The 17063-nt window shown below is 47.5% G+C and overlaps 1 protein-coding gene across 12 annotated transcripts in view; it reads left to right on the top strand.

Moving 5' to 3' along the window:
* Nucleotides 1-17063, top strand: part of MAP2 (microtubule associated protein 2) — a 360999-nt gene that overhangs the window by 277744 nt on the left and 66192 nt on the right. For 11 of the 12 annotated variants that reach the window (XR_010181865.1, XM_063933123.1, XM_063933121.1 and 8 more), the window contains one exon: nucleotides 14771-14884. The exons of the other annotated variant lie outside the window; for it this stretch is intronic. Coding sequence is in view for 10 of the 11 variants with exons in the window: in XM_063933123.1 (XP_063789193.1) it covers nucleotides 14771-14884 (114 nt within the window). In the remaining variant the exon portion in view is untranslated. The remainder of the gene's footprint in view (nucleotides 1-14770; nucleotides 14885-17063) is intronic. 12 annotated transcript variants of the gene reach the window in all.

The following is a 17063-nucleotide window of genomic DNA, read 5'->3' on the forward strand; positions in this document are numbered from 1 at the left end:
CGTGTCAGGCGACATGGTTGCGACCCGTGCTACTCTAGTGGAAAAGGGGTATAAGAATGTGAGCAGTCTCATAAAGCTTCATGTTCCCCATTGTACATTGCTGGTTATATAATAGTAGTACTGTGTGGTGGGAGTAGCACAGGGTAACCATAAAAAACTTATCCCACCTCAGCAGGCTGCTATGGGGTTCTCTCTCATCAAAATAATGTGATAGACCTGCTATTTGTATTATTATTATTATTATTATTATTATTATCCATTATTTATATGGCGCCACAAGGGGTCTGTAACGCCTTACGAAGTACATAAACAGAAACAGTATGAACAAGAAACAAGATAAAGTGACTTACAGTATGGAACATTGCAGGACAGGACATGGCGTATAACCAAGCAGCAGTAGGGCGGTAAAACCCAAGGATTTGGTACCATTGATTGTATAAGTAAGGAAAGGTGAAGCACATGAGGGAAGAGGGCCCTGCTCGTGACAGTTTACAATCTTTGTTAGTCTTCCATATGTCCCACATATCAGTATGGAAGGACTGTATTGTTACCTCTGCCTGCCCCTGTATGGTCATACCATTACATCTCTAATACCCCTCTCACACCGCACAAATAACCAGGTATCGACCCGGCATATTGCCGGGTCGACAGGGGTCGGTGTGCGGTGTGAAAGGGCCATGGTCGAATTCCCGGGTTGCCTGACCCGCCAATTCAACATGGGAATAAAGCAGTGTTATTCCCGGGTTGAATACCGGGTCAGTGGCAGTGTGAACGGGTTGCCAGGTCGGTGCGACACGGGACCCGTTCACTACAATAGGGAGAGGCGGCGCATAGATGAACTCATCTCCCAACGCCGCCTCCGCCCACGCTGCTGGCTTCGCCCCCTGCCACTATGGCAACCGACCCGGCAAATTGCCAAGACGGTATGCTTGCTGTTAGGGTCCAATGCCGGATCCCACTCGGCAAAGGACCCGTTTCCAATTCTCGTGTGGGATTCGGAATTGGTGGTGTGAAAGGGATATAAGTTTATAACTCTGCCTGCTTCCGTATAGTTAACCCTTTATAGCTGTAGGTTTTTCAATTTTCAAAACTGTTCTGTTGAATATTTGCCTTATTCCGGATTTAGGTTTGAAATTCCTGCCATTTCTCTTGCACAATTTTGGCGTAGCAAGCAGAATTCTTCCTATCGTTTTTCCATTATTATTTCCTAACCATGCCATATAGCAGAACAATTGATAAATAATTGTCGCAGCTTTGCTTCTAAAATATATATTGAAAGAAATATAGACTTTAAAAATACAGCGCAGAATGGCAAAGCATTACTTAAAAACATAGTAAAATTTCTCCACTGCTCATCTCTTCTTCAACCCCACACCTCCACAGCTTTCTTTTCATGCAGTACATCTTTGCATTCACCCATTCAAATGTCTAGCTTTATCTCCATTCAGAGTATCTTCGTGCTCGACCCGAAGTTATGTCTAGCTTTGTCCAACCTAACTGCACCTAACCTTCACTTACTTGCGTCTCTGTCTTTATAGGAGGCAGTAAATGTCCGCAGAATAAAATATACCTTCAGGACATAAACGTACAGCATAGTCTTTAATAGACCTTATTTTCTTGATTTGAAAGGTAGAGTTTCAGAACCTTACTCCAAATGTCGCAGACGTTTTGTTGGCCATGTAGTGAGCTTCTTTGTGATGACTACATTTTGAAGAGAAACATGAATATTTATGATCCATCTGTAGTTTACCTGCTGTAAGCCTGTTGTTACTCCCTTAATTCATTTGGGGGTCGAGCTTTGAGCTTTTAGCTTTAAGGCTCCAACTCTATGGAACTTACTTCCCCGCACATTTCGAGAGGTTTCCACTCCAGAATCCTTCAAGACTTTCCTGGTTGCTCACGCGTTTCACTAATGTCCTTTAGTTCCTAACACAAAACCCAAATGCTTAGTTCTCTTTTGTTAATCTTATTTTGTATCTGTGTACTTAATTGCATATTTAAAACACTTTGAGTCCTTTTGGGAGAAGAGTGCTATATATAGTACACTGCTCAAAAAAATAAAGGGAACACTAAAATAACACATCCTAGATCTGAATGAATTAAATATGCTTATTAAATACTTTGTTCTTTACATAGTTGAATGTGCTGACAACAAAATCACACAAAAATGATCAATGGAAATCAAATTTATTAGTATTGAGGTCTGGATTTGGAGTCACACTCAAAATTAAAGTGAAAAACACACTACAGGCTGATCCAACTTTGATGTAATGTACTTAAAACAAGTCAAAATGAGGCTCAGCAGTGTGTGCGGCCTCCACGTGCCTGTATGACCTCCCTTCAATGCCTGGGCATGCTCCTGATGACGTGGCGGATGGTCTCCTGAGGGATCTCCTCCCAGACCTGGACTAAAGCATCCGCCAACTCCTGGACAGTCTGTGGTGCAACGTGGCGTTGGTGGATGGAGCGAGACATGATGTCCCAGATGTGCTCAATTGGATTCAGGTCTGGGGAAGGGGCGGGCCAGTCCATAGCATCAATGCCTTCGTCTTGCAGGAACTGCTGACACACTTCAGCCACATGAGGTCTAGCATTGTCTTGCATTAGGAGGAACCCAGGGCCAACCGCACCAGCATATGGTCTCACAAGGGGTCTGAGGATCTCATCTCGGTACCTAATGGCAGTCAGGCTACCTCTGGCGAGCACATGGAAGGCTGTGCGGTCCCCCAAAGAAATGCCACCCCACACCATTACTGACCCACTGCCAAACCGGTCATGCTGGAGGATGTTGCAGGCAGCAGAACGTTCTCATTGGCGTCTCCAGACTCTGTCACGTCTGTCACATGTGCTCAGTGAGAACCTGCTTTCATCTGTGAAGAGCACAGGGCGCCAGTGGCGAATTTGCCAATCTTGGTGTTCTCTGGCAAATGCTAAACGTCCTGCACGGTGTTGGGCTGTAAGCACAACCCCCATCTGTGGACGTCGGGCCCTCATACCACCCTCATGGAGTCTGTTTCTGATCGTTTGAGTAGACACATGCACATTTGTGGCTTGCTGGAGGTCATTTTGCAGGGCTCTGGCAGTGCTCCTCCTGTTCCTCCTTGCACAAAGGCGGAGGTAGCGGTCCTGCTGCTGGGTTGTTGCCCTCCTACGGCCTCCTCCACGTCTCCTGATGTACTGGCCTGTCTCCTGGTAGCGCCTCCATGCTCTGGACACTACGCTGACAGGCACAGCAAACCTTCTTGCCACAGCTCGCATTGATGTGCCATCCTGGATGAGCTGCACTACCTGAGCCACTTGTGTGGGTTGTAGACTCCGTCTCATGCTACCACTAGAGTGAAAGCACCGCTAGCTTTCAAAAGTGACCAAACCATCAGCCAGAAAGCATAGGAGCTGAGAAGTGGTCTGTGGTCACCACCTGCAGAACAACTCCTTTATAGGGGGTGTCTTGCTAATTGCCTATAATTTCCACCTGTTGTCTATTCCATTTGCACAACAGCATGTGAAATTGATTGTCAATCAGTGTTGCTTCCTAAGTGGACAGTTTGATTTCACAGAAGTGTGATTGACTTGGAGTTACATTGTGTTGTTTAAGTGTTCCCTTTATTTTTTTGAGCAGTGTATATAACATTATTATTGTTTGGTGTGACCACGTTTGCTACAGGTATATTTTTAGTTAGGCTACGTTTCTGAAATGAAAAAAATAAGCCTGTTTCTTTCATAAGTAATTGGCTATAAAACTTTACTTGTAGTGTACTTTCGAACACTTTAGAAACTTTGTAACCAAAACCTTAAGAGACCTAAGGCGCCTAAGTTCCTATTGATACAGTATGTGTTTGTTTTGGCTATGAATGTGTGCGTTCCTCTGCCTGTAGGAGGATTAAATTGCTGATTTGCATCTAATTGCTAATTTAAGGTTATTTTAGATCTGGATTGATACCCTTTTGTGTACCATCCTGACAATGATAATGTTAGGAGGAGGATGGGTCTGCAAGGAATAGAAATATCCTAAAAAGGAATATTTTAGTATTTTAACTCATTGTGGGAGCCAAGCCCAAATTCCAGCCAAGGGACAGTGGGCCTAATTCAGATCTGATCGCAGCAGCAAATTTGCTAGCTAATGGACAAAGCATTGCAGGGGGGGCGGATGTAACATGTGCAGAGAGAGTTAGATTTGTGTGGGGTGTGTTCAAACTGAAATCTAAATTGCAGTGTAAAAATAAAGCAGCCAGTATCTGCACAGAAATAATATAATTCACCAAAATCTAACTATCTCTGCACATATTATATCTCCCTCCCCCCCCCCCCCCCCCCCCACACACACACACCTGCAGTGCACATGGTTTTGCCCATTAGCTAACAAATTTGCTGCTGCGATCAGATCTGAATTACCCCCAGTATGCCTTCTTACACTAAATTGCATGGGATTTCTAAGAGTCACGAGGTAGCAGTTCTCGTGTGTTTGGAAGAATGAGTTTAGAAGAAATAAGGACTGTGGGTGACATTCAGGTTTGTTAGCAAACAAAAAAAGTTAGCAATTGGGCAAAACCATGTTGCGCTGCAGGTGGGGCAGATATAACATGTGCAGAGACAGTTAGATTCAGGTGGGTTATATTGTTTCTGTGCAGGGTAAATACTGGCTGCTTTATTTTTACACTGCAATTTAGATTTCAGTTTGAACACACCTCACCCAAATCTAACTCTCTCTGCACATGTTACACCTGCCCCACCTGCACTGCACATGGTTTTGCCCAACTGCTAACTTTTTTTGTTTGCTAACAAATCTGAATAAGGCCCCGTATTTTATGGTTTTGCCAAGTGTGACCATAAACACAGGATTAGTAACATAACATCACATTTCAAGGTAATTTGAACTCAACAGTGATTCACTCAATTAAAAATAAAAGTATTTGTATAACGTGTTTTAATCTGACATCTGCCTAATTAGGTAAAAAGGAAAAATGAAGGGTAACACAGTAGAAAAACATGAAATGCTAAATAATACCCCTTTCACACCGCCAATGCCGGATCCCACCCGGGAATTGGAAACAGGTCCTTCCCGGGTGGGATCCGGCATTGGATGCTGCTGCTGGCTTCCCCGAACAGGCAATATGCCGGGCGGGTTGCCATAGCCGGCGGGGGGCGGAGCCGGCAGCAGAGGCGGCGCTGGGAGATGAGTTCATCGACGCATTGACCCGGGAGCCCGTTTACGCTGCCATTGACCCGGTATTCAACCCAGGAATAACGCTGCTTTATTCCAGGGTTGAATTGCCGGGTCAGGCGACCGGGGATTTGGACTATGGCGCTTTCACACCGCACGCCGACCCGTGTCGACCCAGCAATATGCCGGGTCGATACCGGGTTATTTGTGCTGTGTGAAAGGGGTATAACTCTCGCCTTTCTCGAAGGACAACCATTAATCCCCCTCCTGTTATCCACCTTAACCCCCGGCTGCGAGATGACAACTAAGACTACTGGCTATAAATGTATTCATTTTTATTTTATTTATTTTTTTCTCCTCTTTTGCGTTTTGTAAATTTTATCTGACATTTCATATTTCTCTTTTGTAATGAAAAATAAATTACATATTTCAAATACCATTGTAATACATCCTATTCCTTCATGATTCCTGACTAAGGGCCTGGTTCTGATTCGGCCTTGTCTGTGTCTTTTGCCGGTCTTGCTCCTGCGACTTTATACTAATACTACTACAAGCAGGCGAGTAAATACAGGAGACAATGGAGGCAGGTCGCCTCCGGGCGGCAACACTGAAGGGAGCGCCCTGATCTTCTACATTCATCTAGTTTCTGCTTTATGCACCACAGAGCAATGTATGCAGAAGGAAGGGTGTGTGGTGTGTGTCAGGGTGCTGCTTGTGTATAGGCAGTGACAGCAGGGAGGGAGAGTGTGCGTTTGGGTGCTGCTGTGGTTGTGGGTGTGACTGGGTGCTGCTGGAGTATAGGCAGTGAATGCAGGGGGGAGAGTGTGTGTGTTGGGTGCTGCTGTGGGGGTGTGGGTGACTGGGTGCTGCTGGGGTATTGGCAGTGAATGCAGGGGGGAGAGTGTGTGTGTTGGGTGCTGCTGTGGGGGTGGGTGTGACTGGGTGCTGCTGGGGTATAGGCAGTGAATGCAGGGGGGAGAGTGTGTGTGTTGGGTGCTGCTGTGGGGGTGACTGGGTGCTGCTGGGGTATTGGCAGTGAATGCAGGGGGGGAGAGTGTGTGTGTTGGGTGCTGCTGTGGGGGTGGGTGTGACTGGGTGCTGCTGGGGATTGGCAGTGAATGCAGGGGGGAGTGTGTGTGTGTTGGGTGCTACTGTGAGGATGGGTGTGACTGGGTGCTGCTGGGGTATTGGCAGTGAATGCAGGGGGGAGAGTGTGTGTGTTGGGTGCTGCTGTGGGGGTGGGTGTGACTGGGTGCTGCTGGGGATTGGCAGTGAATGCAGGGGGGGGAGAGTGTGTGTGTTGGGTGCTGATGTGGGGGTGACTGGGTGCTGCTGGGGTATTGGCAGTGAATGCAGGGGGTAGAGTGTGCATTTGGGTGTTGCTATGGGGGTGGGGGTGACTGGATGCGCTGGGGTATTGGCAGTGAATGCAGGGGGGAGAGTGTGTGTGTTGGGTGCTGCTGTGGGGGTCGGTGTGACTGGGTGCTGCTGGGGATTGGCAGTTAATGCAGGGGGGAGTGTGTGTTGGGTGCTACTGTGAGGGTGGGTGTGACTGGGTGCTGCTGGGGATTCGCAGTGAATGCAGGGGGGAGAGTGTGTGTGTTGAGTGCTACTGTGAGGGTGGGTGTGACTGGGTGCTGCTGGGGATTGGCAGTGAATGCAGGGGGGAGAGTGTGTGTGTTGGGTGCTGCTGTGGGGGTGGGTGTGACTGGGTGCTGCTGGGGATTGGCAGTGAATGCAGGGGGGGAGAGAGTGTGTGTTAGGTGCTGCTGTGGGGGTGACTGGGTGCTGCTGGGGTATTGGCAGTGAATGCAGGGGGGAGAGTGTGCATTTGGGTGTTGCTATGGGGGTGGGTGTGACTGGATGCGGCTGGGGTATTGGCAGTGAATGCAGGGGGTAGAGTGTGTGTGTTGGGTGTTGCTGTGGGGTGGTTGTGACTGGATACAGCTGGGGTATTGGCAGTGAATGCAGGGGGTAGAGTGTGTGCGTGTTGGGTGCTGCTGTGGGGGTGGGAGTGACTGGGTACTGCTGGGGTATAGGCAGTGAATGCAGGGGAGAAAGTGTGCATTTGGGTGTTGCTATGGGGCTGGGTGCGACTGGATGCAGGGGGTAGAGTGTGTGTGTTGGGTGCTGCTGTGGGGGTGGGTGTGACTGGGTGCTGCTGGGGTATTGGCAGTGAATACAGGGGGGAGAGTGTGTGTGTTGGGTGCTGCTGTGGGGGTGGGTGTGACTGGGTGCTGCTGAGTATAGGCACTGAATGAAAGGGGGAGAGTGTGCATTTGGGTGTTGCTATGGGGGTGGGTGTGACTGGGTGCTGCTGGGGTATTGGCAGTGAATGCAGGGGGAAGAGTGTGCATTTGGGTGTTGTTATGGGGGTGGGTACGACTGGATGCGGCTGGCAATGAATGCAGGGGGGATAGTGTGTGTTTGGGTGCTGCCTGGTAACTGACCTTCTAATTGAGTAACAATGTATACTTCTAGTGCATGGTCTGGAACCTGACCCCTATATAAATGGATGGGGCCCACTGGGGATTCCCCCTGTGCCCGGTGGGCCAGTCTGTCCCTGATTAACACCAACCTTGCTCCAGCGCTGAGACATCCTGTTTGGTCAGGTACCGCTGCACACCCTTCCAGCTTCTTCGTACAGGTTGAGTCTCCCTTATCCAAAATGCTCGGGACCAGGGGTATTTCTCTATCGTCCTAAGTGGATGCTGGGGTTCCTGAAAGGACCATGGGGAATAGCGGCTCCGCAGGAGACAGGGCACAAAAAAGTAAAGCTTTTACAGGTCAGGTGGTGTGCACTGGCTCCTCCCCCTATGACCCTCCTCCAGACTCCAGTTAGATTTTTGTGCCCGGCCGAGAAGGGTGCAATTCTAGGTGGCTCTCATAAAGAGCTGCTTAGAGAAGTTTAGCTTAGGTTTTTTATTTTACAGTGATTCCTGCTGGCAACAGGATCACTGCAACGAGGGACAGAGGGGAGAAGAAGTGAACTCACCTGCGTGCAGGATGGATTGGCTTCTTGGCTACTGGACATGAAGCTCCAGAGGGACGATCACAGGTACAGCCTGGATGGTCACCGGAGCCTCGCCGCCGGCCCCCTCGCAGATGCTGAAGCAAGAAGAGGTCCAGAATCGGCGGCTGAAGACTCCTGTAGTCTTCTAAAGGTAGCGCACAGCACTGCAGCTGTGCGCCATTTTCCTCTCAGCACACTTCACACGGCAGTCACTGAGGGTGCAGGGCGCTGGGGGGGGGCGCCCTGGGAGGCAAATGTAAACCTATATAAGGCTAAAAATACCTCACATATAGCCCCCAGAGGCTATATGGAGATATTTAACCCCTGCCTAAATACAATAAATAGCGGGAGACGAGCCCGCCGAAAAAGGGGCGGGGCCTATCTCCTCAGCACACAGCGCCATTTTCTCTCACAGAAAGGCTGGAGAGAAGGCTCCCAGGCTCTCCCCTGCACTGCACTACAGAAACAGGGTTTAAACAGAGAGGGGGGGCACTAAATTGGCGACATAAATATATTAAAGATGCTATAAGGGAGAAACACTTATATAAGGTTGTCCCTATGTAATTATAGCGTTTTTTTGGTGTGTGCTGGCAAACTCTCCCTCTGTCTCTCCAAAGGGCTAGTGGGGTCCTGTCCTCTGTCAGAGCATTCCCGGTGTGTGTGCTGTGTGTCGGTACGTGTGTGTCGACATGTATGAGGACGATGTTGGAGGAGGCGGAGCAATTGCCTATGATGGTGATGTCACTCTCTAGGGAGTCGACACCGGTATGGATGGCTTATTTAGGGAATTACGTAGAATGTCAACACGCTGCAAGGTCGGTTGACGACATGAGACGGCCGACAAACAATTAGTACCGGTCCAGGCGTCTCAGAAACACCGTCAGGGGTTTTTAATAACGCCCATTTACCTCAGTCGGTCGACACAGACACAGACACCGACACTGAATCCAGTGTCGACGGTGAATAAACAAACGTATTCCTTATTAGGGCCACACGTTAAGGGCAATGAAGGAGGTGTTACATATTTCTGATACTACAAGTACCACAAAAAAGGGTATTATGTGGGAGTGAAAAAACTACCTGTAGTTTTTCCTGAATCAGATAAAATAAAATAAAGTGTGTGATGATGCGTGGGTTTACCCCGATAGCAAATATTGGCGTTATACCCTTTCCCGCCAGAAGTTAGGGCGCGTTGGGAATGAATAAGGCGCTCACACGCTTATCAAGTGGCGTTACCGTCGCCAGATACGGCCGCCCTCAAGGAGCCAGCTGATAGGCAGCTGGAAAAATATCCTAAAAAGTATATACACACATAAGGTGGTTATACTGCGACCAGCGATCGCCATCAGCCTGGAGATGCAGTGCTGGGTTGGCTTGGTCGGTTTCCCTGACTGAAAATATTTGATTGATATAGAGCATTTAATAGGATGCATTATATATTTATGTATGCGAGATGCACAGAGGGATATGTGCACTCTGGCATCAAAATAAGTGCGTGATCCATATCTCCCAGAAGATGTCATGGACACGACAGTGGTCAGGTGATACATATCCCATACGACACATGGAAGTATGGCCGTATAAAGGGAAAGAGTTATTTGGGGTCGGTCCAACGGACCTGGGGGTCTCGGCAACAGCTGGAAATCCAACCTTTTTACCCCAAGTTACATCTCAGCAGAAACAGACACCGTCTTTTCAGCCTCAATCCTTCCGTTCCCATGAGGGCAAGCGGGCAAAAGGCCAGTCATATCTGCCCAGACATAGAGGAAAGGGAAGTAGACTGCAGCAGACAGCTCCTTCCCAGGAAAGGAAGCCTTCCACCGCGTCTGCCAAGTCCCCAGCATGACGCTGGGGCCGTGTAAGCGGACTCAGGTTAGGTGGGGGTGTAGTCTCAAGAGTCTCAACGCGCAGTGGGATCACTCGCAAGTTGACCCCTGGATCGTACTAGTATTATCCCAGGGGTACAGATTGGAGAGTCGAGACATCTTTTCCTCGCAGGTTCCTGAAGTCTGCGTTACCAACGGCTCCCTCCAACAGGGAGGCAGTATTGGGAAAAATTCACAAGCTGTATTTCCAGCAGGTGATAATCAAAGTACCCCTCCTACAACAAGGAAAAGGGTATTAGTCTTCCACACTATATGGTGGTACTGAAGCCAGACGGCTTGGTGAGACATAGTCTAAATCTGAAATCTTTGAACACTTACATAAAGGTTCAAATCAAGATGGAGTCACTCAGAGCAGTGATAGCGAACCGGAAAGAAGGGGACTATATGGTGTCCCTGGACATCAAGGATTACCTCCATGTCCAAATTTGCCCTTCTCAACAAGGGTACATCGGGTTCGTGATACAGAACTGTCAATATCAGTTTCAAAAGTTGCCGTTGAATTATCCACGGCACCCCGGGCCTTTACCAAGGTAATGGCCGAAAAGATGACTCTCTTCAAAGAAAAGGGCATCTTAATTATCCCTTACTTGGACGATATCCTGAAAGGGGCAAGTTCCAGAGAACAGTTGGAGGTCGGAAAAGAACTATCTAAAGTAGTTCTACGATAGCACGAGTGGATTCTAAATATTCCAAAAATCGCAGCTGTGTTTTCCGATGATACGTCTGCTGTTCCCAGGAATGATTCTGGGCATAGTCCAGAAAAAGGTATTTCTCCTGGAGGGGAAAGCCAGGGAGTTATCCGACCTAGTCAGAAACCTCCTAAAACCAGGCCAAGTATCAGTGCATTAATGCACAGGAGGCCTGGGAAAAATGGTGGCTTCTTACGAAGCGATTCCATTCGGCAGATCTCACGCAAAACATTTTCAGGGAGATTTGCTGGACGAATGGTCCGGATCGCATCTTCAGATGCATCAGCGGATAACCCTGTCTCCAAGGACAAGGGTATCTCTTCTGTGGTGGTTGCAGGAGGCTCATCTACTGGAGGGCCGCAGATTCGGCATACAGGATTGGATCCTGGTGACCACGGACGCCAGCCTGAGAGGCTGGGGAGCAGTCACACAGGGAAGAAACTTCCAGGGAGTGTGGACGAGCCTGGAAAAGTCTCTTCACATAAACATTCTGGAACTAAGAGCAATCTACAATGCTCTAAACCAGGCGGAACCTCTGCTTCAAGGAAGACCGGTGTTGATCCAGTCGGACAACATCACGGCAGTCGCCCATGTAAACAGACAGGGCGGCACAAGAAGCAGGAGTGCAATGGCAGAAGCTGCCAGGATCCTTCGCTGGGCGGAGAATCACGTGATAGCATTGTCAGCAGTATTCATCCCGGACGTGGACAACTGGGAAGCAGACTTCCTCAGCAGACACGATCTTCACCCGGGAGAGTGGGGACTTCATTCAGAAGTTTTCCTCATGATAATAAACCGTTGGGAAAAACCAATGGTGGACATGATGGCGTCTCGCCTCAACAAAAAACTGGACAGGTATTGCGCCAGGTCAAGAGATCCGCAGGCAATAGCTGTGGATGCGCTGGTAACACCTTGGGTGTACCAGTCGGATATGTGTTTCCTCCTCTGCCTCTCATACCAAAGGTATTGAGGATTATACGGCAAAGAGGAGTAAGAACGATACTAGTGGCTCCGGATTGGCCAAGAAGGACTTGGTACCCGGAACTTCAAGAGATGGTCACGGACGATCCGTGGCCTCTACCTCTGAGAAGGGACCTGCCTCAGCAGGGTCCTTGTCTTTTTCAAGACTTACCGCGGCTGCGTTTGACGGCATGGCGGTTGAACGCCAGATTCTAAAAGAAAAAGGCATTCCTGAAGAAGTCATTCCTACCTTGATTAAGGCAAGGAAAGAAGTCACCGCAAAGCATTATCACCGCATTTGGCGGAAATATGTGGCATGGTGCGAGGGTCGGAATGCTCCGACGAAGGAATTTCAACTGGGTCGTTTCCTACATTTCCTGCAATCAGGATTGTCTATGGGTCTCAAATTGGGATCTATTAAGGTTCAAATTTCGGCCCTGTCTATATTCTTCCAAAAAGAATTGGCCTCAGTTCCTGAGGTCCAGACTTTTGTCAAAGGAGTACTGCATATACAGCCTCCTGTGGTGCCTCCGGTGGCACCGTGGGATCTAAATGTAGTTTTAGATTTCCTCAAATCCCATTGGTTTGAACCACTTAAGAAGGTGGATTTGAAATATCTCACATGGAAAGTGACTATGTTACTGGCCCTGGCTTCGGCCAGGAGAGTATCAGAACTGGCGGCTTTATCTTATAAAAGTCCTTATTTAAGTTTCCATTCAGATAGGGCAGAGCTGCGGACGCGTCCGCATTTTCTCCCGAAGGTGGTGTCAGCGTTTCACCTGAACCAGCCTATTGTAGTGCCTGCGGCTACAAACGACTTGGAAGACTCCAAGTTGTTGGACGTTGTCAGAGCTTTAAAGATATACATTTCAAGGACGGCTGGAGTCAGAAAATCTGACTCGCTGTTTATACTGTATGCACCCAACAAGTTGGGTGCACCTGCTTCTAAGCAGTCGATTGCTCGTTGGATTTGTAACACGATTCAACTTGCACATTCTGTGGCAGGCCTACCACAGCCTAATTCTGTTAAGGCCCATTCCACAAGGAAGGTGGGCTCATCCTGGGCGGCTGCCCGAGGGGTCTCGGCATTACAACTCTGCCGAGCAGCTACGTGGTCAGGGGAGAACACGTTTGTAAAATTTTACAAATTTGATACCCTGGCAAAAGAGGACCTGGAGTTCTCTCATTCGGTGCTGCAGAGTCATCCGCACTCTCCCGCCCGTTTGGGAGCTTTGGTATAATCCCCATGGTCCTTTCAGGAACCCCAGCATCCACTTAGGACGATAGAGAAAATAAGAATTTACTTACCGATAATTCTATTTCTCGGAGTCCGTAGTGGATGCTGGGCGCCCATCCCAAGTGCGGATTATCTGCAAGACTTGTACATAGTTATTGTTAACTATTTCGGGTTATTTTGTTTAGGGAGCCATCTTTCAGAGGCTCCTCTGTTATCATACTGTTAACTGGGTTTAGATCACAAGTTGTACGGTGTGATTGGTGTGGCTGGTATGAGTCTTACCCGGGATTCAAAATCCTCCCTTATTGTGTACGCTCGTCCGGGCACAGTACCTAACTGGAGTCTGGAGGAGGGTCATAGGGGGAGGAGCCAGTGCACACCACCTGACCTGTAAAAGCTTTACTTTTTTGTGCCCTGTCTCCTGCGGAGCCGCTATTCCCCATGGTCCTTTCAGGAACCCCAGCATCCACTACGGACTCCGAGAAATAGAATTATCGGTAAGTAAATTCTTATTTTTGGATATGGGATATTTCCGTATTTTGGAATAATTGCATACCATAATGAGATATCATGGTGATGGGACCTAAATCTAAGCACAGAATGCATTTATGTTACATATACACCTTATACACACAGCCTGAAGGTAATTTTAGCCAATATTTTTTATAACTTTGTGCATTAAACAAAGTGTGTGTACATTCACACAATTCATTTATGTTTCATATACACCTTATACACACAGCCTGAAAGTCATTTAATTCAATATTTTTAATAACTTTGTGTATTAAACAAAGTTTGTGTACATTGAGCCATCAGAAAACAAAGGTTTCACTATCTCACTCTCACTCAAAAAAGTCCGTATTTCGGAATATTCCGTATTTCGGAATATTTGGATATGGGATACTCAACCTGTAATAACTGTTCTGATAAAGCTAGGGACCTCCTCTCCTCGTAATGTATATTCTATGTGTCTTTTTACAGGTATGCCCAATTTACTAAGCACTATACTGTAGGTTTCTCATTCCTCTCAATTATTACAAGCCAAAATACAATTTTTTTGTTCATTTAAAATTAAAGCTGCTTACATCAGTTTTTGAGGCTCTATTCAAATGAAATGTCACTATATGTTGCCACTGTAGATTCAAAATGGCACCAATACAGTATTTCACCACGAGAAAGTAATATAAAGATACATAAACAGTTATTTTTTACCCTATTATTGTTTTAGAAATTAATTAATTAATTCCCAATATAGTTCACAACACTCTGCATTAAAAGCGTTCTATTATTTTTTTTATAGGGTTTGAATAAACTTAATTTGTAAGGACACTGTTAACGCGTTCATGAGCTTTACAGTGCTGCACCTGGGGGTGGATTTCGTACCAACCAATCAGCTCCTAACTGTCATTTTTCAATCCCAGCCTAAAAACATGGCAGTTAGGAGCTGATTGGTTGGTACTTAATGTGTCTCTCTGTTATCTTTTTCTAAGCTTTGATAAATCTCCCCCCAACTGTTTAAAAAAAAAAAAAATTGCGACTAGAAATTATATTTCACAACATGTTAATAAAGTATTTTGATGGCGGCTGTTCTTATGAATTATACATGGTACCTGGCTGCAATGGGTATACATTCTCTGTTAGAGCCCATGTACTTTAATGATTTACCCTCGTTAGTGATCCTATCCCCAAATTGTCAGATTAGTGACTTCTCCCCTAGTACAGTACTTTCCATGATGAATATGAGTTCTGCAAATTCCCTGCCCTCCCGTATTAACATCTATACTGTTTGCTTGTCTTGTTTTGCCCCATTTGACGCTGCGGCAGAGGAGGTATCTGCGCGAATAGTCCAAGTAGTAACTGCTGACGCTGTAGCCGTCCTGAGAGGTGAACAGGAGAAAGGAGTCCAACTCACGGTCCGGTCAGGAGATCTGCCTTTAGGTAACGCAGGGTGTAGTGTGGGATGTGAGTGTGGTCTGTGCTGTCGGCCAGATTCTCTGTGTCCGACACACAAAGGAATGGTTGCAATAATTCTGATTTTAGCATAAAACCATTGAGTCTTTCCATTACCCTTTAGTTTACATAGCCACTTAATAAATGGAAGAAATCCACTTTGATATATCAGTTCACTAGATGAGTGTCAATGTTCTCTTTGTGCACTTGAGCTGTACTGATTCCTGTAAGCCAAACACTTAAAATGAAATATTGTTGCCATAATCTAGAACCCATTGGATACTTGGCAATAATTAACATTCTGCTGTCTCGGGACACTGCCCCTGAACTGCTAGGCAGAGAGTTTTTAGGAGGGACTCTACAGCCTAATGAAAATTTAGGGGGTCATTCCGAGTTGTTCACTCGTTGCCGATTTTCGCAACGGAGCGATTAAGGCAAAAATGCGCATGCGCTAAGTATTTTAGCACAAAACTTAGTAGATTTACTCACGTCCGAACGAAGAATTTTCATCGTTGAAGTAATCGGAGTGTGATTGACAGGAAGTGGGTGTTTCTGGGCGGAAACTGACCGTTTTCTGGGAGTGTGCGGAAAAACGCACGCGTGCCAGGATAAAACGCGGGAGTGTCTGGAGAAACGGGGGAGTGGCTGGCCGAACGCAGGGCGTGCTTGTGACGTCAAACCAGGAACGAAACGGGCTGAGCTGATCGCAGTGTAGGAGTAAGTCTCGAGCTTCTCAGAAACTGCTAAGAATTATTTATTCGCAATTCTGCTAAGCTAAGATACACTCCCAGAGGGCGGCGGCCTAGTGTGTGCAATGCTGCTAAAAGCAGCTAGCGAGCGAACAACTCGGAATGACCCCCTTAGTTGGGGGGGGGGGGAGTTAACCCTGCATTGGTCAGTAAACTGCAGTATCTTATGTGATAGGTTCATGTGTGGATCTTGGTGCCAAGAGATGGTGTTGACCAATCAAATCTTTGATTGACTTATGTTCCGTTCACAAAGAATACAATAATCTGCTTTATTTGTACAGGTGTGTCCAAAGCTTTAAAGGGCTGTTCGACTTTGAATATACCAGAAAATACGATTAAATAGAAAAAAGGGAAACATCTATCATAATGCCTATCATCTATCATAAACATATGCAGTAGAAAAGTTTCTGGCAGTCCGAGTTGATCGCTCACTAGCAACTTTTTGCAGCGCTGCGATCAGGTTAAAACTCGGCAAAACTGCGCATGCGTATGCACTGCAATGCGCAGGCGCATCGTACGGGTAGGATCGGTGCTGGGCAATGGATTTAACAAAGAATCCATTCGCACAGTCGATGGCAAGGTGATTGACAGAAAGAGGGCGTTTATGGGTGTCAACTAACCATTTTCTGGGAGTGTTTGGGAAAATGCAGGCGTGTCCAAGCGTTTGCAGGGCGGGTGTCTGACGTCAATTCCAGGACCAAAAAGACTGGAGTGATCGCAGCGGCTGAGTAAGTCCAGAGCTACTCAGAAACTGCACAAACTGTTTTTGTACCGCTCGGCTGCAAAGTCGTTCGCACACTTGCAAAGCGAAAATACACTCCCCCATAGGCGGCGACTATCTGATCGCAGTGCTGCAAAAGGTTGCTAGCGAGCGATCAACTCGGGATGACCCCCAATACGCAGATACCATGTTCCTGGGGACCTGCGCATGTGCAGTAGACTGTAGCACAAAACCAGAGTCTACTGCACTGCCTGGGAGGAGGAGACCCGCTAGGAACCTGCACATGGGACCTCTCCTCTCTTAAACCGCCCCTGTTGGTACCCTTGTGGTCATAGTGGGTCCCTATAGCTGGACATATAGTACTGTGCAATTCAGGGGGGGGGGGGGTAATTCAGACCTGATCGCTGCTGTGCGTTTTCGCAGAGCGGGCGATCAGGTCCAAACTGCGCATGCGTATGTACCGCAATGCGCAGGTGCATCGCACGGGTACAAAGCGGATCGCCGCTCAGCGATGGGTTTGTGCAACGGATTCGTTTGCACGGGCGATCGCAAGGAGATTGACAGGTAGAAAGGCGTTTGTGGGTGTCAACTGACCGTTTTCAGGGAGTGTCTAGAAAAACGCAGGCGTGTCCATGCGTTTGCAGGGAAGGTTCCTGACGTCAATTCTGATCCCGGACAGGCTGAAGTGATCGCAGCG

The sequence above is a fragment of the Pseudophryne corroboree genome, chromosome 7 (assembly GCF_028390025.1).
Source record: "Pseudophryne corroboree isolate aPseCor3 chromosome 7, aPseCor3.hap2, whole genome shotgun sequence".
NCBI lineage: Eukaryota > Metazoa > Chordata > Amphibia > Anura > Myobatrachidae > Pseudophryne > Pseudophryne corroboree.